The 26,497-nt window shown below is 37.2% G+C and overlaps 1 protein-coding gene across 1 annotated transcript; it reads right to left on the bottom strand.

Annotated features, from left to right (window-relative positions):
* Positions 1 to 15,927: 15,927 nt before the first annotated feature.
* LOC131432047 (uncharacterized) lies at positions 15,928 to 24,865 on the bottom strand. The gene is made up of 3 exons (XM_058598086.1): positions 24,731 to 24,865; positions 17,112 to 17,512; positions 15,928 to 17,050 (listed from the first exon to the last, which is right to left on the bottom strand). The coding sequence occupies exons 2-3, from the start codon at positions 17,175 to 17,177 to the stop codon at positions 16,571 to 16,573; spliced, it is 546 nt and encodes a 181-aa protein (XP_058454069.1). The 5' UTR covers positions 17,178 to 17,512; positions 24,731 to 24,865; the 3' UTR covers positions 15,928 to 16,570.
* Between the last annotated feature and the right edge of the window lie 1,632 nt (positions 24,866 to 26,497).

The raw sequence follows: 26,497 nt of genomic DNA, 5'->3' as shown, positions 1-26,497 counted from the left end.
TGAAATGCCGGAGACAGTTAAAAGCAAAACAATAATTGCAATGCAAAATCAACAACTTTTTTAGTTGAAATCTGTTCGCGTCGCTTCAAAATGTCAATGAAAATAACATCGATGGTTAAAGTGTTTGGTGAAATTGTGTTCATTCGATTTGAGAAATTCACGATAACAAGTGTTTATCTTCCAATAGCAAAATTTTAATAAAAATGTTGTGCTGATACAAACAAACTCAAAATAGGTTACGAAATCAACAACAAAATGTATAAAAATTTAAGCTTATCTTATAATTTATAGCAGTTAATCGCTTGGTTCAAATAATGTTCTTAAGTAGATTTAATAATAAATAATGAAATAGCTAATATGATATTTAAAATATAAGAGGAATATGTTTTATTAAACTCAAATCGCTGTGACTATATTAGTATTATATTAGGTTAAGAATTCTATGTAAAAGTGATGATACGGCGAAGAAAAACTTATGTAAATTGCCTTAAGAAATAAACTTAATAACAGTTTTAATTTATGAAAGTAACAGGAGCGAAGAGTTTCAAACACACAGAACGCGCTGCGATTGAATGGCGCGTTTGAATTGCCGTCGCAAAATTCCAATTCCCAGCGGTTGATGCACTCAAGCTCATATAAATTGACTAAAATTTTCGCAAATCAATAACATATTTCGAATTGATTCAACTATTTTCAATATCTAAAACAAATAAAACCGATTTATTTTTCAACTAACAGAATTATGTTTCAATAACAACACCAGTTATTTCAACTAAAATATTTGTTGAAATTGAAAGGTATGTGTCCTCACTAATTGACAGCATTTTTTTTTTCAAACAGTTAAATTTGTTGTTTCAACCATCGTTTCTGCTAATCGAAAAACAAAAATGACAGTTTAGTTAAAACAACAATCGATTAGTTGTACCAAATTTTAACCAATCGAATTCAGAAAATCAACTAATATTCTAGTTGAAATGGGATCGCGGATGGTTCCGTGTAGTAATAATTCGATAGAAACTCAAACAATCCAACGCGTTGAGAAAATTTGTTTCTGATATAAATCTGACTATTTTATGTTTTGATTTTGCTTTCGAATGTAGCGTTTTACAAAGTAAATTTTACATAGATTAAGAAAATAATTCATTTAAAACTGCGCTGAATTTGAAACAATATATTAGTTTGCTAAATAAATTAATCATGGTATCATAACATTCAACTCAACACTGTAGGTACACTAAGTTGTCTCAAACCCGTGGTGATTTTGTTGGAGTGTCTCATGCAATCAATTATTTTTTCATAGTTCCAACTAATCAAATTCACAAAAATAACACTAGTTAAAAGTGTAAGTAAAAAACCTTTTCTTGACTGACTCACTACTGTCATTCAGTCACCTCAACTTTGAAGCTTTGGTTTTGTCTCTTCTTAAGACAAAAGCTCTATGGATAAATTCACAGTTAAAATAATTTTGTCGGGTGTCAAACATCCCATCTTACCTGTTTAGTGGACATTGGGACAGGTAGACCGCAGTGTTATTCTAAGTCAGTTGAGAATTGCTACCGACAATGAAAGTCAAAAAGTACTTTGAAAATCAATTTTCATTAAAATCCGAGAAGCCATTTTTGGTCTGTTTAGGGTAAAAGCTCCTTTTTCTGAAACTGATTAACGGTAAATAAGGTAATTATATATTTTTAAAACCAAATGTTTTTTTGGGAGTTTAACAAAGTACCGAGATGGTATTAAATCGTTTTCGCTAACAGTTACAAGTAGTTTTAACGACCTTACTCGGCAATCCACTAGAAATGTAAAGTTGAAAGTGGCCAAAATTTGAATTACTTCGTTCACTGTGTCTGGAAACCAATATTTCTTTCATGTAGTAATCAAAAATTTGTTTACGCGAAAAATCAAATGTCGGTCGTGGTGGTCGTGGTCGTAAAATTCTTGCGTCAAAACACAGAGATCAAATGAGACGTTGCCCTTTTGTGAATGAAATCCCGTAAACATCAGTCAGAGTAAACGTCACTCTTGCGGTAGAGTACCGATGGTGTTTACAAAACATCGTTGATGCTGTGTAAGCAAATCTTCATTTATGCGAACGGCACTCTCTTAACCTCGCTGCAGTCGTAGGAGGCACCGGTCCATCCATCCCTCGGCATTCCGTTGGAAAGCGCGGGTTTGGTGAAGTACAAGCTGCTGGTTGAGAGGTTCAGCCACTTTGCGCTGTACCGGAAGATCAAAGATTGTAGTGAGATTGTTTAAATAATTATTGCGAGCACAGCGAGTAAACATACTTGGTGTATGGATACTGTATGTTGTGTGTGTGGATTGATTGCAAAGCGTGGGAACAGTAGGTTGACGGCTCCAGTCATAGCGCAAAAATGTTACCAGACAAACCAGCAAATTTTTTCAACTTTCCTTGTTATGCCGCAAATACAAAACCGTTGTTATGTAATACCTGATGCTGGAGACATACTTGAGTATTGATTGCATCACATTTGTCACTTTTTGTTAAGGATGTACGTATTTAAATAAGGATCTAACTAACTAATGGAAAATCTACGATGCTTAGGAGAAGCGCATTGTTTGATCTAAGTGAGTGAATTCGAGTCTTAGCTACAGTTTTTCTTCCGATCGGTACAAATATTTAGCTTTCATATTGAGGGAGCCGATTTTTCAAGAGATCCGAAGGTTTCCGGGCAAAACATCAATAATGATTTTCACTCATTGTAGGATAATCACAGGTTCTCATCCGTTAAAGTTCTTCGGTTCAGAGGTTACTGTGGTTGATTAAGTAAAATACGTCGGGATTATTCTTGATTCAAAACTGAACTGGTCTGCTCATATTGACTTCAAGATTAAAAAAGCTTGCATGGCTTTCGGCCAATGCAGACGAGTTTTTGGGAAATCATTGGGACTCGAACTTAGATACATTCATTGGATCTACACAACAATTGTTAGACCAGTTTTAGCAGACGGATGTCTTGAATGGTGGCAGAAAAGAGAAGTTGCGACAGTTCAGGTAAAGCTAAATCCATCTCCATCTTGGAACGACAACTTGATGAATACATAGTTTGTTATACGAACGGTTCTCTGTTGAATAGTCGTACTGGTGCTGGTGTCTATTGTCGTAAAAAAAGGCTAGCACAATCTCATTCACTTGGTAAATACTGTACTGTGTACCAATCAGAAATCTACGCGATTCTGTGCGGAATACAATCGGCACTGCAGCAGAGAATCTGCGGTAAAGGAATTTATTTTTGTTCCGACAGTCAGGTAGTTTTAAAAGCATTCAGTTCGAATGATTCACAGTCGAATCTAGTGATCGCATGTTTTTTTTTTTTTTTATCGTTTATTTATACCCGGCTTTAACCTAATTTTGGTCGTTCGCCGGGTTGATCGCATGTCGAATTCGAATTTAAGCATTTCAGCATTTTAAATGCTGTTTACTTCTTAAGAGTACCCGGCCATACTGGTATTACTGGAAATAAATATGCTGATGAGTCGGCTAGAGCTGGTGCAATGAATGATTTCGTTGGTCCTGAACCAGCTTTACCACTTTTAACTAGTTGGATAAAGCACAAGATTCGATCTTAGGCTGCATCCAAACATGCCAGCTACTGGATCAGCTTGCAAACTTGCGCTCAGACAAAGCATTTTTACCAGATTTGAATCTGAAAATGTCAAAGTGTCTACTGCATTTTTTCAAGCATCATTGCAGTATTCTGATCAGAGCTCTGACTGGACATTGCAAACTCAACTCTCACATGGCTACTAATCAGCGTGCTGACTGGTGTGAATGCGATTACGGTGCTTCATATCATCCGATATGTAACTGTCCCACATGGACGCAACTACGTATACGGGTTTTTGGTTCTCCATACATGGTTGAGTCTGTGTATGCGGAGCAAAAATTAAAGGATATTCTATCGTTTCACACCCAATGTGGTAAGGAGCTATAGTCAAAGGGGTTCATCGTTCTTCCTGGAGTGAATGAATTCTTTCTGTTTAAATAAGTTTTTGGCAGATTGTTTGGCATATGGGATGCCGAATTAAATTCTGCTCATACATACTGCGAATCGTTCTGAATTCTTCCGGGAATGCAGAATGGTGTCGCTTTTGTAAAATCTCTAAATCCTCACGGGGGTTGGAGGTTTTATTAACTGTGCATTTTGGCACCTGCAGATCGTTCAGCATACTTTCGGGGATGCAGAACGATTTGTTTCTTTATGTTTTGTGCTGTTTTCCCACCTCGACCACTTCACAATTCCCTTCCATGTTCCTTTCATTCTTCCCTTCCCATCAGGAAATTGATGAGAAGCTACGGCAAGGCACAAATCTGCCATCAAACGTGCCACTTGAGCCAATTAGTTCTGATTCTTGATTCCTGGAACTTTTGAGATTTCCGAAATCAAAAATCCTCTCTTTTAATACCAAATTAGAATTGCCTTAAATTTCGAGATCTAATGTCATCTCAATTCCAAAACATTTGAGATAAAAAAAAAGGTGAGTGGGTAATGTCAGAGACATAACTGGAAATCGTGAATACGAAAACAACTGACATGTTCCTTAACACTTCCGAATATCAATTAATTGATCAATTGTATGAATTATGCAAGCATTCCCCTTTTTCAAATTTTTCACAAAAACAAAGAAGGCTTCACTTGATCTAGATTACTGTGAATTTCACACAGCGAAAAGTGCAAAAATCAAATCAAACAGTTCTAGATTTGCACTAAACCGAGGATATTTCCCTTCGATTTGCGAGCAAGAAATCCTAATAGTTCTTTAGAAAACTTTTAGAGCCATTAGAACGGCTGATTTTGTGTAATGCTCTCCACCGTTGCTTTTTCATCCATGCAAATGACTGGCAGCTGTGACGTAATCGCTCTTGTCGGAAGCGAAAATAGCTTTGCAAACGACACAAAATACATCTGCTCGCAGTGGCGATAGAATCCAAACTGATCCAATTTTTGTTGAGAGGATTGTTTTACCTGATTTCGTTTGTAGCTTTTTCACTAATGGGCGGTCCTAACGGCTATAAAAATAGTAGCGTAAAGAATTTTAATTTCGATTATTTCATTTCGGATTTGCATTTCATTGAAAGAAACTATCCGGATGCTGTACGGGATTCATTCCTGCCTTTCAGAAGGACCAAATTGTGGAACTCACTACGATATTAAACACTGTTCGGAACATTTTCTCGAACAATTTGTTGTACAGCAGCAGCTATTTTCTTCTCTTCCTCAGAACGCGTTCTGATTGGCTGGTGTTGACATGGGTCAAATGAGATAGGTTTTTCAATAGTGTACTATTGAAATACTTCAATGCTTTTGCTATATACGTTTAAGTTGAAAAATTTCGATTCTATTGGTAGTTAGGTTATATAAATCCTTTCACAGATCACTGAGCTATAAACTTTAAAAATACGAGAAAGGCAAACGCGCCTTATGAATTATTCTCTTTGATACTCGTTTATGCCAAACATTTCAGAAAAGTTAATTTTGAATTATTTGAGATTATGTAACACAACTGATAATTTTATCATAAAATTGTGATCAAATTTCTAATGGCGTGTAGCAAAAATTATGTCGATTCGTTATGACAACAAGAGATATTCATGATCAAAGACTTATCACTCTCTCAGAGGGTAAATTTTGAAAAGGCACCCCATAGTAAAGTAGGTCGTATTCACGACAATATAACTAACAGAGGAATGTAATGCCAATACTTTGTTTGCTTTGTAGGTTGCTTAGAGGTCGTTCAGCATCTCGAATGGGCAACATCAGCAGCACTCCGACCAAAATTATTGCCTCTCATGCAAAGCGAACGGCGCATAAAAGTTCACAGAAGACTGATGAGCATCGAATTTTTTTCCCCGGCACAAACGAACCGCACAGAATGCAATTCCATATAATTCTAATTTCGATTGTGTGAAGAGGCTCAGTTTAGTCGCATCCATAGAATTCAAAGAGTAGAGCGACATCAAAACGTGCGATATCAGTGAAGTAAATATTAGTACAGATATATACGCTCTTGTACATTTGATTAAATTTGAATCTGTGGCAAGTGTGTGTGTTGGTTGATGCAAAGTGTTAAAAGTGTTATATATTCAATAATGCTGATTCGCTAAACTAAAAAATGTTCAAGCGACGGACACTGCGAATTTACCGCCAAAAATTGAGCTATGTTAACCGATCGAAGCACCATGCATATCATTGTCGATGTTATCAGATTTAAACTAAATGTGAAAATTTACAAGTCAATCGTGTGATTGAAGCTGAAAATCTAAAAATGATTTGCAGTAAACCCATCCACGAGTATTTTCTTCATTTTTTCAGTAGTGGTGTGTCATCCCGCGTTGTTTACAGCAATGCGAATAGGAGAAACAGGATACTGGTGAGATCGTGCCTAAGCGATATTTCACATTTTCCTTATTTACAATGTCTTATTATATTCCTCCTTACTATCAATCGGACTAAACTCCGTCGATTATTTGGAAATCGTTGGATCAATGAATCTATTTTTCTTCGAGTTAAACGCTAAGGAGTGATATTTCCAAGCAAGTTGTTTTCATTTTAGTGCCCCCTGAATGTTGGCGCCCGAGGCGGTCGCCTCATTCACCTCACCCTCACTATGGCAGTGGTATGCATTAAGTGAAAATTGAAGTGCGTTTTTTCGATTGTTTCTATTTTGTGAGAGATATTAGGGTAAAGTGTTATAATATTGCCTCCTTATGAAAACATTGAAATGTTTCCAAATATATTGATATATTTTCCGCGAGAATGTGAGTATTTCATTGCAATACGGCTGAGGAACATAATTTTCAATGAGTCCAATAGAAAAGATGAGAATTGATCGATATAAACACATTTTCCAAAACGATCACATTCTTAGTTTTTTCGCTTACCTTAGGCATAATGCCCCAGCAGCCGTAAAATATGTCTCACAACAAATCAGTGGTATGACACACAACGAAACACATTTTACCCCACAACAATGATGCATTATGCTTCTTGAAATGTCCATAAAGTGACTGTTTTGAGATAATCAGTACGTCAAAGAAATAGCTGAAAAAACGCTTATATAGTCGAAGCAAAACCTTCAATCGAAAAGCTGCTAAATGAAATTTTCAGTTTTTTCATACTTTCCAGCAAACGACAACTACCAAACTTGCATAGCAGAAAGATTCTACGAAAAGATTGTGTTAGTGATACAACTTTGATTCAGAAAAGTCTTTATTTCTTTATTTCTCGTAACGAGGTAGTTGAGGACGATTTATCCAAGGTAGTCTTCGGAGTGCGAATCGGACGAAGCACTTCTGCACCCTTTCGATTCGATCGATGTGAACACCGTGATACGGAGCCCAAATTGTAACTCCATACTCCAGAATACTGCGTACTAGTGCGATGTAAACTGTCTTGAGGCAGTACACGTCGTTGAAGTTTTGAGTGTTTCGTTTGATTAGTCCCAAAACTGCATAGGCCTTCGCAGTAACGAATGAAAACTGTTCGATGAAACGAAGCTTGCAATCGAGAATAATGCCCAAGTCTTTAATAGACGAAACTCGTTCAACTGAAGCCATCATCATGGAGTATTCGAAAATAATTGGAGACTGTGTCCGTGAGAAAGTGATCACATTACATTTCTTAACGTTTACTGTCATGCCGTTTCTGTCACACCAATCCAGGAATCGGTCAATATCCATTTGTAGAGCACAGCAATCCACAAGGCTTGTAATGATGCGATAAATTTTGAGATCGTCAGCATACATTACTTTAAATGACGACAATTCACTGTAAAGATCGTTCACGAATAACACGAAAAGAAGTGGCCCGAGATGGCTCCCTTGCGGTACACCCGAAGTAACGTGAAACGAATCCGAGAGTGCAGATCCGATTCGTACGGAAGCATTACGATCCGTGAGATATGATAGAATCCAATTGGTTAACCAAACAGGGAATCCACTACGCCTCAATTTTTCCACAGCGAACTGATGAGGAACACGGTCGAATGCTTTTGAAAAATCAAAATACACCGCATCGATTTGTTGTCGTTTTACTAGTTTGTCTATCAATAAAGAAACGTAGCTCATTAAATTGGTGGTAGTAGATCAGTGGCGGTAATGTGCTTTACTGAAGGGTAAAGAACATCCAACACCATGCGTTCGAATACTTTTGGTAAACAGTTTAGGATAGAAATTCCTCTATCATTGGTGACATCGTGCACGTTTCCAGTTTTGTGAACAGGAACTATTACAGCTTCATTCCACTTCGCTGGAAAATAGTGCTCAGCAAGCGAGCGGTTGAAAAGCAGAGATGCAGATAGAGCCAAAGCAGAAGAACATTCCTTCACGAGCGTCGGAGGCAACCCGTCAGATCCTGGCCCTTTCGATCCATCGACTTGTCGTAGATTGTTGTACACCTCGCGTTCAGTAAAAGCAGTAGCAGGTATACTCAAAGAATACGTCGGCAAACTACTCAGGTACAATTCTGACAAAGGCAGTGAGTTATTACTTAGCACGCTTTGAAAGAATGACGAGAATAGGTTGGCTGAATCCGAAACTGTCGACGAAGATTGGTGACGATAGTGGACACTGACACGAATTCCACGGGAAGAAGTTTTATTCCGCAGATGAGACCAAAATTGTTTCGGGTCAGCCTTCAAATTGATCTCCATCCGTGAAACGTACAGCCGAAAACACGATGCGTTCAATAATTCAAATTGGTGTTCCAAGTCACGAACGAGCAATTCATCATCTAGATTTTTTGTCCGGAAAAATCGTTTGCTAGCTTTCCTTAGACGATTCCTGAGGTTACGCAGCTCTCCATTCCACAAAGGTTGTTTGCTATTAGATTGACATCTGCGTTTTCTTCTAGGCACGAGATATCGAAAAATTGCATCTAATTCATAATAAAATTTCTCTATTGCTTCATCCAAAGTGCCATGCGCCAGAATCTTCACCCAGTTAATTCGTATAATATCAGCACTTAACTCACGAAAATTGCACCGATTGAAATCGTAGAATATTTCTGCATCGTCAATCATGTGCACGCATTGAGGAACTTCAATTTTTAAAATGAAAGGAAAATGGTGGTGATCTAGTTTCATTAGTGGCGATGGTGGTGCTAGAATTTCGCAATCATTGGCGCAACTAACAAATGTTAAGACTAGCAGTTTTCCATGCAGGTTCGTTAAAAAGTTAATCTGTTGTAAACCGGAGGCAATCATAGTTTCCACTAATAAATGTTCATGCTCTGAAGACGCGTTATTCGGCAGTAGACACCCAACTTCCTCATCCAAGCTCCAGCGTAACAAAGATAAATTATAGTCGCCTAAGACTACAACCCTATCACGGTCTCCAAATTTATTGTAAAGCTCATTCACACAAAAGACATGTTGCTCATATAGAGAAAGATCAGTATTCGGCGGTAAATAAATAGCACAAATGACAAAAGCAGTGCTCTCGCATGTCTTGAATGCTTAAGAAAGGAAGTGGGCATTTTGGCTAGCAGGGGCGCTTTATAGGATTTGCCCCTACTCTCGATATCGTCGTATCGCATCTTCTACTTCCAAATACAGAACATTCAGATTTTTGTTTCCTCATAGCAGACCTGTCGGTATTCTGTCAGCATTTTGCAATTTTAGCAGACACGATTCGAAAAGCTTTCCAAACAATTGCCGCTGCTCGACAAGCATAAGTACAGTTGGGTCACCTGATATCGCAACTAACTCCAAAAATAGGTGAATACCGAATCCTACCAAACCAGATCGGATCGTTTTGGATTCCTGGGTGACTGTTGAGTACTTCAAACCGGAAGAGGCAGACAGAGAGCACGAGTCGATTACAAATGTCATTTGTTCACGCATGTTCATAGGTGGAGGCACGCACTGATGAAATAATTGATATGCATAGGATGTTTTCGCATAAATATTTATAGATCAGAACACTGCCTGTACAATAAACATGCATATATTATAATGTTGTGCCGAACGATTTGGAATGAAAATTTGTAAGCGGCTCTTGATGGAGTTCGTGCTATTCGAGGTTCAGCAGACGTTTTGCCTTACCTCAATGAATGGGGATGCAAGTCCTACCAAGATGCTAATTTCATGCTATTCCATGAATTGTGGCTTTGTACTTATCTCAAATTGAAATCATTGCATTCTTCTCAAAAACATTAGTTGAAGAATGTTTTCACCCTATCGGAAGAAAACTTTTAAATACAAAATCCTTCGTAGTCAATTTTAATGGCTTGATTACTAGTTTGTTAAAATACTTCATTAGCAGGTCAAATCAGTCAATTGCCGTACCTCGAACATTACTGTCATTTGTGATTGATGATTCAATGTGCGATAACACATTAGAAAAATTATCTTAAACACAACACAGTTAGCTCAGCAGTCGATAGTTCGTGCATTTATTCTCGCCCACTTTTCTGTTCTTTTCGAAGATACGAAAGCGCTCAACGCAAGTCTCGCCTGGTGGTGTAAGGTAGCCCCCCTCATCCTCCATCTAATAGTGATTAAGAAAAGAGAAACATACCATTTACCTCTGTTTACCGCTAGATTTAATCGGATCCATCAATTAAAATAATCTCACAGCTCAAATCAACAGTTTACTGATCTAAACGGCGATGGTGTTCGTATGGCTGTGATGACGAGAGTGGGTCTGCCTCAAAATGGGGGTGTGTGGATGTGGGTAATTTTTCAAAGCAGACTCGTTTGCTTCCTGCACTGCACTCTTCTGGTTCCAGGTGCAGATGCGAAGATTTGTGAGATTGATTAATTTTAGTAAGCTCGATTAGGAAGTCACGTATATGGAGATCCCAATAATGATTGGCGGTCTGACAGAGATTTCTGCGTTGGTAGCCCTTCTGTTCTGTTGAAAGATGTTTTCATTGCATTAGAGGGGCGTACTCCCATGGTAGTTCTTCCTATGGAACAAAAGAAGCAGAATCATGGCATTCGGAAACCTTTTGAACTGAAAAAAATTGATAAAATATTGCAAATAAATTTATTTAGCACTTTCAAGCAATTCAAATTATTTAAAATAAGTATTTTGATATAGATTTATCTTTGCGGATAATTAGTTTTGTTTTTCTCTATAGATATTAGAATTACTGGAAAAACCGACTTTTGAACGGAACCTCGGAGACCCATAGTGTTATATACTATTCGACTCAGTTCGACGAGATCGGAAAATGTGTATGTGTGCACTTTGCGAAGATATTTTTACCGCTCAATTTTCTCAGATTGAAAACCGAGGCTTTACGTCTTAACAAAGACTAAAACACAAATCGTAGAAAATTCTTGTGAAAAAGTGTCTGAAAGAACGTCTGTTGCCTATCGTCAAGGAGCACAATTGTTCTAGAGTTTCCAATATAAATCGAAAGCTTGTAGTTTTACCTTGAAAGTTTTGCGAAGAGTGAAGTGTCAAATATAAAATCAGTTTGGTAAATCGTGAAGAAAAAAGGAAACAGAAACTGTCATTTGCAGCTAGGCCCTTTTGTCGTGGGACGGTCGATTTCACTTCTGGGTGCACGCTAAAGGCAATCTATCAAACATGACTGAACTAATAGCATTTTCCGTCACGAGATGGTGTTACCGTGAAGTCATGTTTTGAATTCGTTAAAGTGATCCATATTGATTTATAGTATAGTATTTGTTATTAATGAATAATCTTTCACTATTTCTTATGAAGTTTTGAAGAAACTGAAGACACTGTTTTTCCACGATTGGCAAGTGTATTCCAATAAATTATATTTGTAGTGCTTTTAAATCCGAGACGGTGGAATTTTGATGAATAAGTTATTGAATTTAATGTCATATTAATTCCCAACTAAAACTTGGAAATCCTGGATGGCCACAAACGAGTTTTTGCGAATTTTTCTAATTTGGATGAACTTATGATGTCAAACAAATTTGAAACAAAACTGCTCGATAAATTTGTGGCAAATTAAAGAAAATTTTGGACATGAACAGAAAACTGTTTTAAGATTCTTACGTGAGAGTGTGTAACGAAATGCCAAAGCCTAAAATTACATTTCTGGAATCGGAAATTGACCATCTAAGCTGTAAATGTTCGAAATTACGATGTGAAAGCATCCAAAAATTTTCTTGTCTTAGCTCAAAACTGTACCAATATTTTTGTCTTTTTGAGCGAATAATGGATTCGTCGTTAATTGCATAACCCAGTCATACAAAATTTCGCTTGTTTATGACCGACAATTTTTAAATGTTCTTATCATTTTATTCGTTTCTTGTAACTTGCCAATTTCCTCTTATCCGTGGAGCTGGTCTTCCATTTTAACTATCTTAGGATATGACTGGACACATCGCAGCAGCCACCCGATTGAACAAAACGTCATATATTTATACTTTGCATCGTCGATGTAGTTCTATTTTTAAACTTACCCACGTGTTCTTAAACTGCAAGCTGATCACAACCTGGAAGCAGGATCAACCAGAATAGATCACCAATTCTGCAATGCGACATTACTACAGTTAAAGAAATTATCCTAGTTGTAAGTAAACAGTAAAATAAAATTAGAAAATGCCCTCGGCATCATAGAGCTTAAACCTAAAGATTGCATTACTAAATGAAAATAGCATTTTCAAGCCATATTTTCGTTTTTATTGTTTTCTTAACGCTAGGTCAAGGTTTGATGAATATTCCACTGAATTGAAATATTCGATCATTGTTAGAATAAGCCGTTTCGATCACATATTAAATTATGCAAAGCTTTCATTCCAACCCGGGTTGGCGATTCAATGCATAGGACGATGGTCTTACAAGCCAGTTGTCGCATGTTCGAGCCCCGACCTGGAAAGGTTCTTAGTGTTAGTAGGATCGTAGTAAAGTCTGTAAAGTCGGTTGAAACAGAAAGGTCAAACTTCACAAAAGGAATGTAATGCTTTGCTTTGCTTTCCGTTTTTATTGGAAATATTATCCCACAATTCGAAAGCCATACGCAATTTGTGTAAGAAATTTAGCAATCGGCTTAAGGAGCAATCACCAAGTAGTAATTCTCCTGTAGAGGCGCTTCGAGCAGTCCAGTAATCCCTTATGGGCTCTTGAATTCGAGCTTTCATACAATGGTAATTCATGCGTGCTAAACAGACGCCATAACCTTACCGGCCGATTGTTGAGTCTTTCCACGCTTTGGGTTCGGTTCATCGCGTGCAGTCCACTCAGCTGACTGTCGATTGGACTCCGGAGTGAAGTGATGGAGCCATGTTTCGTCCATTGTTATATATATTGTTGCTTCGCCCGGTGCAGAGTCTGGATAACACTCATCAAGCCCTTTTTTGGTATCGGCGGCACTTATTTTCATCAAAAAGTAGTGTTTCATCAACACACGAAATTCCTTTTTTCCATTTTTTTCACAATAACAAAAGTAGCTTCACTCAAAATGCAATATCTCACAAACTAATAATCAGACAGCTGTCAAATTTATACACGTATCTTTTGAAGGTTGGTACTAACTGAAAATGGTATGGATTTAATTCTAGTGGCGCCCTCTCATAGGAACGATACGAACTTTTCAGCCGATCTGTTATTTTGGGATTCGCATGGTATAATTTTCATCGACTACCTTGAAAAGGGAAAAACCATCAACAGTGACTATTATATAGCGTTATTAGAGCATTTGAAGGACGAAAGTTAAAAATAAAACGGCCTCATTTGAAGAAGAAAACAGTTTTGTTTCATCAAAACAATGCACCGTGTCACAAGTCGATGAAAACCATGCTGAAATTGAACGAATTGGGCTTCGAATTGCTCCCTCATCCACCGTATTCTCCAGATTTGGCCCCCAGTGACTTTTTCCTGTTCTCAGACTTCAAGACAATGCTCGCTGGTAATAAATTTAGAAGCAATGAAGAGGTAATCGCTGAAACTGAGGAATATTTTGAGGCAAAGGACAAATCGTACTACAAAAATGGTATCGAAAAGTTGGAAGATCGCTATAATCGCTGTATCACCTCTGATGGCAATTATGTTGAATAATAAAAACGAATTTTGGCAAAAAAATGTGTGTTTCTATTAAACGATACGAACTTTTCAGCCGAACTGTTAGGTATCATTAGTACTCGGCTACGTCTTCTATACCGGAAAGTTAAATAAGCAACTTTCTTCAAATTCAGGATCTTTTCTTCCTAAATTAAATTGCTGCCGGGGAAGGGATGCATTCGAGTTGGTAGCTATAATAATAAGAGAAAGCAAACAATTTAAGTATATCATGTGAATAAAATTTCAGCTATCAATAGTGGTTTACCGTTTATTTATTATCTTCTTCACTAGGAACTCATTTAATAGGCACTCTCTAAGTCAATTGAAAGTTTAACTGACATGTAGCACATGAAGAACTGAAGTGCTGTCAAATCAGCGCTTATGTATTGAGTATGAAGCTTGGTACGTTCAACCGATCGGCAGTGTATAGTCGATATAAAGGGTGATTTTTTAAGAGCTTGAGAACTTTTTTAAACAATAAAACGCATAAAATTTGCAAAATCTCATCGGTTCTTTATTTTAAACGTTAGATTGGTACATGACATTTACTTTTTGAAGATAATTTCATTTAAATGTTGACCGCGGCTGCGTCTTAGGTGGTCCATTCGGAAAATCCGCTTTTTTATCGACAAATTTTGTTCAGCGATGAGGCTCATTTCTGGTTGAATGGCTACGTAAATAAGCAAAATTGCCGCATTTGGAGTGAAGAGCAACCAGAAGCCGTTCAAGAACTGCCCATGCATCCCGAAAAATGCACTGTTTGGTGTGGTTTGTACGCTGGTGGAATCATTGGACCGTATTTTTTCAAAGATGCTGTTGGACGCAACGTTACAGTGAATGGCGATCGCTATCGTTCGATGCTAACAAACTTTTTGTTGCCAAAAATGGAAGAACTGAACTTGGTAGACATGTGGTTTCAACAAGATGGCGCTACATGCCACACAGCTCGCGATTCTATGGCCATTTTGAGGGAAAACTTCGGAGAACAATTCATCTCAAGAAATGGACCGGTAAGTTGGCCACCAAGATCATGCGATTGGACGCCTTTAGACTATTTTTTGTGGGGCTACGTCAAGTCTAAAGTCTACAGAAATAAGCCAGTAACTATTCCAGCTTTGGAAGACAACATTTCCGAAGAAATTCGGGCTATTCCGGCCGAAATGCTCGAAAAAGTTGCCCAAAATTGGACTTTCCGAATGGACCACCTAAGACGCAGCCGCGGTCAACATTTAAATGAAATCATCTTCAAAAAGTAAATGTCATGTACCAATCTAACGTTTAAAATAAAGAACCGATGAGATTTTGCAAATTTTATGCGTTTTATTGTTTAAAAAAGTTCTCAAGCTCTTAAAAAATCACCCTTTAGTTGAATAAAATGAACTGACATTGTTGAGTTACGGTCTTCCTGCGATATACCTGCAAAAAAATTCGGTCAGGGTTGAGCTTCTTCAAGCTGGTAACGTTGTTAGCGCAACATGTATACAGCCTAGGCTTAGTGGAAAAGTATTAGAACATTTCACTTTAGTTGGCCGAAAACGATTGTCCCGGATAAAGCAACTTTTTTCGGGCGCAGATACGAGTGAAGCGTGCCTGGTTGGGAAACAATACCGCTTCCGTTCAGCAAACTGTTCGTCATCTGTAAAATATGAATGCCTGGAAAAGATTCTCAGAGCGGAAATTTGATCACTAGAATCTTTCTACATCGAATTTGAAAACAAGAAATCAGAATATTCTAAGGTTACAAACGAAGTCGGTTAAGATGTTTAAGCCAGATAACAAAATCTGCGGGAAAGCTTGTTCGTATTTTGAATCTCGTTAGAAAGATTCGTTTACTAATTGATTTCACAATTACAATTGATCTAAACGCTTTTAAAATACATTCTTGTCAAAAAGACGGTATTTTGAACTAGAGTCAAATATCCAGTGTCATTTAAAGTTGATTTATTTTCAAGTATCGTATCGACTGAATGAATGTACAACAAGTAAGTGGACTACTAAATTTAAACTCGGAATTCCTGTACAGTCTCGTTTTTAAGCTATTTCTTCTAAAAGTTTCCTTGTAAAAGGCATCCTAAGACATCAAAAATTATCCGTGAGTTTTTAAAGCTTATTTTAAACAAACCAGATTCCACGTCTCTGAAAGCACGAATAACACAAAAAGGAACTTTTGGAAAGCCGATCCTTTTACTTTCACGGCAGGATCATTATCTTTCCAGCTTGAGGCTTGAAGAAATGAAAGAAAAATTTTGATGAATGTTTCCAACTGCGGGATTATCGAAATTGTTTGAATTTAATCGAGTGTTTCTTAATGCTGCCGAGTGCCTCATCGCGAACAAAAGACTCTCCAGCGAGTATTTATTCCCGGCGACATGATGATGCCGAATGCCTTTGAACCTTTTATTGGTACAGAGCACTCTGCCATCGCCATCAGGAGCGGCTGACGCACTTTGAAGTGTTTTCACTCGTAAAATTAGGTACTGCACGGGAATAAAATTGACGAGTGTTTGCTTTTGTATTCTATAATCACACAGATTTACGAGAGATTTGTACAGTGCTGGAGCATTAATAGCCGTGCTGTTGATAACCGCCGATATTTCTGCCACCATCGTCACAGGGCTGAGCGTTGCTGCTGCTGCTGCTGGTGAGTCCGCCGCTTAGTTGCTGCAAAGGGAATGGGTACAACTGCGATGCTAAGAGCGGTTGGGCTACCAACGGTTGGGCGGCCAGCGAAGACCATTGAAATGGGAAGCCCGGTTGGTATTGATATTGCGGCGTGTTGTAAGGATACGGTTGTTGGAGGTTCGGTACCGTTTGCAATTGATGATAGTAAGGATAATACGAAGGTTGCTGTGGAGCTGTACTTTGGCTGACTGTTTCGAGCGATGGCTGATCACTTTTGTTAATTGGCTCCACTACAGTGGTTTTCACGAGTGGTTTCATTGTGACCGTCATCCAGATTGGATCTACCAACTGGGGCGAATCCGTTTGTATGTAAGACGGCGATTCGGGTATGTATTCGTTGTTTTCCGGTTTGATGAGATGCTGCAAAATCGATTGACCTTGAAATAGCTGTGATTATCATATGCAAACCAGATCAACTTACCACGGTTGGAGCCGCCACCGAACAGGAAACAATCCAGCACAAAACTAATCCGATCAACAGAGCCATCTTAACTGATTCAAACCTAATCTCAGACTGAAAGATAATTGGAAGATGAACTGGGCATGCAAATCACGCCAATTAATGATATTTATTTATAGTAATCTATAACTCAGCGCAGCTCACACAAACTGGCTTCCAATAACAACTACTGTGCAATAAACCTTGACATGCATCGATTTTGCGCGTTAGTGTGTCTGGTTCACGGCAAGGCGCCGTGAGTCCGGGTTCCACGTGAGTCACGTCCGGCTATCTTTCAATCGGCGGGTTCCGTCATCTCCATTCGGCTACGTTGGCATATGTGGTCGCTAGCACTCAAATATGTTAGCGTCGGATAAAGAAATCTAGAAAGATTTAATGTACTTTTAATTGATTACACAGACACGTTGATATGACAATGTAATAGTTTCGTTATCTAAGTTACACTTGCCAGGCCTTGTACTAGATCTGTACAATTAGCACTGTCCCATATGGCCGCAAGCAGATGTCGAACGGAAAGGGGTTCTGTTATGTAAGAATTTCAACCACACGGTAACAAGTTTTACTGATGATATCCAATTGTAAAAACAACCTATCCAATTGAATTTCATATGGACTCAATCACCAGCTCCAGAGTAATCGGGTAAAATGTGCAAAAAAAGGGTGAATACTGTCAGAGACATAACTGGATGACGTGAATACGAATAAAACTGACATGCTTTTCCACATTTCGGAATTTTTAATATGGAACACATTTTTGTTTTCTATATACGGGTGCAAACTAGAACCTCAAGAAAAATACACACACCTAGAAAAAATCGTGTAAATTTACGTCTTCTGAGATCGACATATATGAGCGTCGAAAATGACTCAATTTTAAAGTAAATCTAACTTATATTTAATGCATTCTGACATATTTTTATATGCTAAAATATGTAAATTTACACGTTTGCTTGCATGGCGGTTTTTTTTTTTATTCAATAATGTAATATAATTTTAGGCACACTGCTTAAGCTCTAAGATGCCAAGGGTATTTTCTAATCTTAAATAACGACTAACTTAAAACTAGAATAGTATCATTAGACTATGTCATCTCGGGTTCTCGTAAATCCAGCTTTCAGCTGGTGATCGGCAGTAGTCGATGAATTGAGTGTTGCATGAGTCTTCCAGATGGCGTTGGTAAATATCTATGCTGGCCGCATCCTTCGGTCCGTGTGGGTCCGAATGGCGGGGTTTGTTTGACGTATATTTATGTCATTCTTGTAAAGTTCTGTCGCTTCACGGATTACGTTCTTGTGAATTGTGTCATATGTGAATTTGCGTCACCTGTAAATTTCATAATTTTTTGCTGTGCACGTAGAAATGTGGTCAGGTTTTGAACAATTACAGCTCAGTCAATTTTGTAATAATTATTAATATTATGTCACCATTTGATTGGAAATATTTCTACGTATTGATTTGAATGTACATTGCCATGTATTTTAAATTGTATATCATTGAAATGTTGATGAATAGCTAGCAGTAGGGATGGGTATCGAGAGGTAAAGTATCGATACTTGGTATCGCGATACCGTTTCGTAATTTCAGGTATCGGTATCGATACTATAGGAAAAAGTATCGATACTTATTATCGGTATCGGTATCGATCGAAAATGCAAGCTAGGCCGATTTTGATTAAACTAGTCTTCAAATAATGACCTCCCCAAAGATCCAAAACGCTGTTGATTGGTTTTGAGATCCTTTGTTCACTTTTTGAATTACAGACAACTTCAGTTATGTGAGAATATCTTTTGCAATTGATCAAGAACTTTTTTATATTTCAATACCTCGCGAGAATACCCTTCCAACGAGATATAGATGAGTTTTATCAAACAAGTTCGCGCTTGCGGAGTTATTAAAAACGGTATCATCTCACTTCTTAGTTGATTGAGTCTGTTTCTTCTATGAAAACCAAAATTCGTTATCCAAACTGGATAAGAACACTCAATTGAAAGTGATAGTGAAAGACGTCAAACGACAACTTTTGTCGCACATTATCCTACTGGCTAATGAAAATAGGCTTACAGATGGTGCTGAGGTCCCCAATACTGAAGTATTTTTTTGCTAATTGATATTAATAAGGAAACTGATGGCAAATCGATTCCCATGTATGCAGAGAGTTGCAAGTTCTTGGTACCGGGTTTCTGTTAAAAAAAAACCTTCATTAAAATTATATGTTTTAATAATTAGGTCGATTATTTTAAATTACATGCTCTTACAGAACTTCGAAACATACTTACATCAGTAATCATTTTAACAATGGGAATGATCTTACTAATGCCGTTTTTCATTGAAAAAACACTGGTGGCGTGGATTGCTCTGGTTTTAATGGCGTTTTTCATTGAAAAACACTGGTGGCGTGGATTGCTCTGGTTTTGCACTTTCGAGCAGAAATGCAACATTCTGACGGTGTTTCATTGCGATTTCTGCTGGAAAGTGCAAAACCAGAGCAATCCACGCCACCAGTGTTTTTCAATGAAAAACGCCATAAGAGTTGTATACGTTTCTTTGGTTGCCAGACAGAATGAGCGCTTTTGGTGTCGCTGGTTGCTCTTTGATTGACTATTAGAGTGGGATCTAGATAATGTTTACTTTAAGCTAGTATCGACAGGTATCGACCATGAAAATATCGATACCACGCGATATCACTTTGCACGGTATCGATCTTAAAAATCGATACTTTAGGCTTAAGTATCGATACCTTGAAGTATCGCAGTATCGATACCCATCCCTAGCTAGCAGTGTCCTATTTGGTCTGCAAAAAATCTCCGGCATACCGGATTTCCTGTTGGAAGCACGCGAATCTATAAATAGAAGCAAAATTATAGCTAACGTTTCAGTCCGTAGTATGCTAGAGGTAGGTTGTTGCTAGACAGCAAGCCAAAAAGTGCCATAAAACGATTTGAAGCTTTAACTGGTATGCTCTGATCTTGTGTCATGCAAGTCTCGGATGAAATTCCATGTTATGTCGTTTCGCCTGAGAAATTGACAACCACCCCAGGGTAAATTTGTAGTGCATGAGATTAATTTCCAATTTAAATAAGATGAACTCGATTGATAATAAGAAAAATTTTATCGCTTCAACCGAAATCGCAGAATGGTTGTAATGGTAGAGAAACGCTATAAAAATAACGGCTTGCATACAAAACTTGAACACAAGCTTGGCGAAGAGAATCTTAAATATCGATATCCGTATCGCCAGCTTAAATATCGATTTCCGTATAATGTACAAATATATAATTGCATGCATTTGGGCTATTGGTGTAATTTCGTCGGCTACAAAACAGATACAAATCACGACAAATAAAGTCTATATTCTGGGTTCGCGTGTTCGGTTTTGGTTCCTAATAAAGTTCAATCTAATCAGACTCTCGTTACGAAAGTGTGACGATTGATTGAACTGTTTGATTGTAGATCATTAGAAATTTTGGTTGCCTTGTTCCACATCAATGGCTCGAACAACCCCATGGGGCTGATCCTTGTAGATTGCATTCAATATTAAAAATGCATGGCTATGAACATTCAAATCAATACGTAGAAATATTTCCAATCAAATGGTGACGTAATATTAATAATTGATACAAAATTGACTGAGCTGTAATTGTTCAAAACCTGACCACATTTCTACGTGTATTTTTCTTAAGTTTCTAATTTGCACCCCTATATAGAAAACAAACATGTGTTCCACATTAACAAAGATGTGTTCCACATCAAAAGATAAACAAACATAATTAAAATACATTTTTATCGAATCTTATCCAAAAATAATGGCGACGACCGACGTATAAAATGTAAAAATATCAAATGAAACCAAATGTTTTCAATATATGACAATATATATTCGTATTTTCTGTGGTACCTTCTGCGAAGAGTAAGAACATATTTGGTAAATATTCCGTATTGCTATGTGTTGGTTTTGCACGATACGCTTCAACCGATGATTCGTTCAATTCATATGTTTGGAATTTTGTGCGCCTCATTTTGGCAATGAATTTCCGCTTAGTGTTCATTCATACTCGTATTCACGACAATCATAGGTTCTAAAACGAATCAATTTGAAGAATTCAGGAATCAGGAGCTGGACCTGAGTTCAAAAACTAAAATCAGTACTTAGAGTTAGAATTTCGAAGCTGAATTCTGTTCCGAATTCTCAGGTCGTGCTCTCTTTTGGACTTCGGTAAGCAGGAGGAGCAGTCAGCAATGAAAGCGCAGACCTTTTACGTGGTACAAAACCTCAAACGCACATGTCGCAGTGCCAGTTTCCCATCAGATAAGATCGATTGCATCATCCTGATGCTGGTCGTTTGCGTTGGAGCAAAATACAACGAAAAATTTACAACAATGGGGAACATTATGGAAACTCAGTCTTTCTAATATATCCAAATGTTTTCTAAAGAACTATAAAGATTGCTTCTTTGCAAATCGGATATTAAAATCATTGGTGTAGTACAAATCTATAATAATTTGATAAGCTTTGTGCAATTTTCGCAGTGCAAAATTCGCAACAGTGTTGAATATCGTATATATTAAAACAGTGTTTAATATCTTAGAGAATTACATAATTTGGCTTTTTTGAATGCCAGAAATTGATCCCGTACAGCCTTTTGATAGTTTCTTTCACTGAAATATTCAAATCTAAAATGAAGTAATCGACATTAAAATTCTGAATGTTGCTATTTAGAACCATAATTGTATACTCAAAGAATTATGCGAAATTTTACTTCACTACGACCTATTTTTCAACCAGTTGTAGTTTGTAGTAGAACTTTCTGCTGATTTGCTATATAAAAGCATAGCACCGACTCCGAATAGATTCGAACTCAATTTGTCACTCCCTATCACGACCGCCTTCATAAAAGGTTTCTTTTCAGAACTATCATTATTTTATCATAAAGAACTATACTGGTTATTTCGTAATATTTAATTGTATGTCAGAATGATTAATGTAACTTCTATAGTTTAGGTGTATCGTTTCGAATTCTAGTAGTAAAAAATTCATATCTTGATCTTTTTCTCACAAACTGTACCGAAGACTTCTGTGTGAATGCCTCACCAAATCCACTCTAGAAAAATGAAGCTTTTCACACAGCAACTGAATACTCCATCTTTATGCATAACATGTCTCTCCCTAACGAAATAGAATACGAGGAAGTGTCGGAATACCACAAAACAAATTTCGAAGAAGCAAAACGTAGACTAAGTACATTAAACTGGAAAAATATTTTGAGTATAGAAGGAAACGTCAATGAAGAAGTGGAAAAATTCTATCTAATTATTAACAACTTAGTTTCGGAAATTGTACCAGTAAAAAGAAGAAGAAGAAGTCACAATATCAAATTGCCTGTCTGGTTCAACCCGCAATTGAAAAACCTGAAAAATAGAAAGCAGGAAGCACATAAGACTTATAGAAAAGATAAAAGTGTTATCAATCTACAAAACTACCTCGACATTTGCAATGACCTGAAAATAGCAATCAACTCGGCACACGAAGAATATAATTTTAATGTCGAAAGCGAAATCAAAGATGATTCTAAAAATTTCTTTAGCTATGTTAAAACAAAACTGAAGAATAACAACCTTCCTTCCCAGATGAACCTAGACCTGACGGAATAGCACCAATATTTTTGAAGCAATTAGCTACTGAGCTCACAACACCATCACACCATATCTTCAACTTATCTCTAAGAACAGGAATATTTCCAGAAACATGAATTTGGTGAACCGACGCACAAGTTCTCACAGAAATTATTAAGTGTATCCTTGTTATAAGTTTGTTCGTTGTACTTCGTGTTATTCATTAAAACTTTTAATTGTCAGATGGATTATTTTAACAAATAAACAAATCCTCCTTCTTAGTACCGGTCTTTAAATCAGGCTCAAAATCAGACATACGTAATTATCGAGGAATTGCCATTATCTCGTGCATTCCAAAATTATTTGAAAAAATTATCAATGGGAAAATATTTCAACAAGTGAAAAATTACGTAACTCCAAAACAACATGGCTTTTTCAAAGGTCGTTCTACGTCAACAAATCTCCTGGAATTCATTACATTCACTTTGGAAGCTATGGACAATGGAAATTATGTCGAAACTCTCTATACGGACTTCAGCAAAACTTTCACAGAATTGACATACCATTATTACCATTCAAAATTAAAAAATATGGCATTGAACAGAAACTTTTAGAATGGCTTGAGTCAAATCTAACAAAACGTAAACAAATTGTACGCTATCAAAACACATACTCCAAATCAATAAATGTCACTTCAGGTGTTCCCCAAGGTTCACATTTAGGCCCTCTTCTTTTCATCTTGTAAGTAAACGACATTTCCTTCTTACTCAAACATCTAATAGTACTCGTGTATGCAGACGACATGAAGCTCTTTATGGAAATAAAAAAATGCTGTAGATGCTGAAGTATTCCAATATGAAATTAACGTAACATTCAACATTTGGTGCAATAAAAGCTTACTTCTACTAAATGTAGTTCAGTAACGTTTAATAGAAAAATCATGTCTCCTACTATTAATTTATATTTAGGAAACCAACCTGTAGAAAAATGTAAAATTATTAGAGACCTAGGCGTAATTTTAGACTTAAAACTTACTTTCGTGGAGCATAAAAACACAATTGTCAATAAAGCAAATAGTATGTTAGGCTTCATTAAACGTTTTAGTCATAATTTTCAGGACCCTTACACATTAAAATTATTATATACAACATACGTCAGGCCAATTTTGGAATACTGCAGCATAGCATGGAACCCATGGTACCTCCGTATACGTAGAACGCATCGAATCTGTTCAAAAACAATTTCTACTGTATGCGCTTTGTAGACTAAACTGGACTACATTTCCTCTTCCATCACATAAAGCGCGTTGTATGCTCGTAAACTTACAAACACTCGAAGAACGCCGCAAAGCTACAATGCTTTATTTTATCAACGACATTATTTCTCAACGAGTACAATCTGAATCATTGCTTTCACAATTAAAATGTTGTGCTCCTAGTCGACATCTCAGAAGTCGTCAAATATTGTCGGAAAAAAAATATAAAACAAATTATGCCAAAAATAATCCTATCAATCAAATGATGCGCTTTTATAACGAAAACTGCCAAAAAATCGATCTAACTATGTCCAGGAAACAAATAAATGAAAAATTGAAACCAAATCGTAGAAATAATGTATAGCATATAAAAAACCATTGTGACTTTTTTTTGTCTGTAGTCTACATTTGTTTGACGAATAAATAAATAAAATAAAAGTATAATCTCAAATTCAATATTTCAACATAAAAAAGGCGGGTGGGTGATGTCAGAGACATATCTGGATGTCGTGAATACGAAAACAACTGACATGTTCCTTAACACTTCCGAATATCAATTAGTTGATCAATTGTATGAATTATGCGAGCATAAGTTTCTAGCTTCAAACCAAGTATACAAATATGATGTTTTGAAGAGAAGATTCAATCAACAAAATAGTGCTTTTGTCTCGATATATACTATAATAGATTTTAAGCGTCATTTTTTTACAACAACCCGATAAACTGGAAACGCAACTTTTAATCAAATGCTCGGAAATGGACTCTACATTTAAGCATCAAAATATTTTACAAATGTCGGTAGAAAAAACTACGAAACACATCTCTAATGGCTCTCGTTATTCTGCGCCGAAAAGTACTGACCACTCAAAATACTGTAACTATCAAAACTGATGATGATTTGTGTGCCGGTTCCGCACTTTTCCACTTCACTTTTTTTGGCAAACACTGGACGCACACTGCGTACTGCCCTAGCACATAGAGTAAAATAAATCCACTGCCAAATATGTAAATTGAAAATGACGACAATTAAAATTAATTATTCACTTCACAACCAACTTCAGCTTCCCATTTCGTTTCGCGGTTGCCGGGTTCTCGTCTTACGTAAATAGTCTGCTCCGGGAAACGTGGGCCAGGCTGACCAGGTCGGGACGAAGCGGGAAGAAGTTATTTTAATGGCTTCATTATCTGGGAATAGTTTCGTTTGCTATTTTCTCGTGCTGCTTGCTTATTTTGTTGCTTGCTTTTAATTTCACATTATTTGTCATTTCCATAACGAACCATTCATTAGTATACATTAAGACGGTAATGGTTTCGACTGTTCCGATAGTTGTTGGCGTTGGTCCATTTTAGGTTAGGCTTCAGTGTTTTTTTGGCGTTCACAGTTTTCGTCTTTCGTTCATTTTTGGGCAATGAGTAGAACACTGACCTTTGTTCTAGTTCAGTTGAGTCGAAATCGTATTTGTGATATTATTTCAAAGTGGCTTATTAGGTTAAACTCACTGCTAATACTGTCAAAGTTCCAGAAATTTATATTTTCAAGAGTAATTAACAATGTTTTGCTGCAATATAGCTAATTCCGAAACAGTTATATCTGTATCCGTTTTCGAGAGTCACTAGAAAACGTTGGCGGAACTCGCCCAAAACTCATCAGAGCAGATAATCTCGCCAGTAGTTCACAAGTCGTGGGATCAGCTTGGATGAGTTTTAATTGCGTTCGATAGCCGAAGTGATTAAAATCTCATTTGCACCGGCGCGGCGAAGAAAAGTTAATTTAACTAGCGCCGAGAGATGAGCACGAGTATGGCTCCGAGTGGTGTAGTAGTAAAAACTAAAAGGCACTCCACAACTCCACTTGATGAGTTTATGCGAGAGCTGATTTTATCGTCCCAACCTCCAATGCCCACTACGATTGCTGTGGAATCATAGGGTTTTTTTTGCCCGATCGGCCCTTGCCTGGAAGGGAAAGTGCAGTGCAGTGCAGTTGCATGTCGGATCGGATTTCTTTCTGAACCATGATTAGGTCGATGGATCATCAACCTAATTGAACTATTCGTGTTACGGAATGTTCGTCCATCCACCGCCCATCAGCTGGTCCAACTGGATGAGAATGGAAGTTTAATTAAATTATGGAGGAGGAAACTGGGTTTGTAATTAATAGCTTATACTGATTCGTGATATAAATTCTGCAATTTAAAAAACAAAACGTAATATTAAATTTCATAGTGCTTCCAAACGGTTTTGCTTTTTATATTGGACATGTTGATGCGATCGGTCAACAATACACCAGTCTAAAGTGCTATTCCATGTATATTTATCCAACTCGATTTTTTTGCACAGATGCTAATATTTTATCGAAACACGTCCCTAATTGCTTCCGGAAATAATCTCTAATTAGATTGATTTTTGCCTTTCTCTATATAAATGTATTAGAATTGCCGGAAAAACCGACTTTCAAACGGAGCATCGGAGACCCATAGTGTTA

Source organism: Malaya genurostris, chromosome 2 (genome assembly GCF_030247185.1).
Source record: "Malaya genurostris strain Urasoe2022 chromosome 2, Malgen_1.1, whole genome shotgun sequence".
Classification (NCBI taxonomy): Eukaryota; Metazoa; Arthropoda; class Insecta; order Diptera; family Culicidae; genus Malaya; species Malaya genurostris.
Note: the sequence above shows the minus strand (reverse complement) of the source record. Positions and strands in the feature narration are given on the sequence as shown.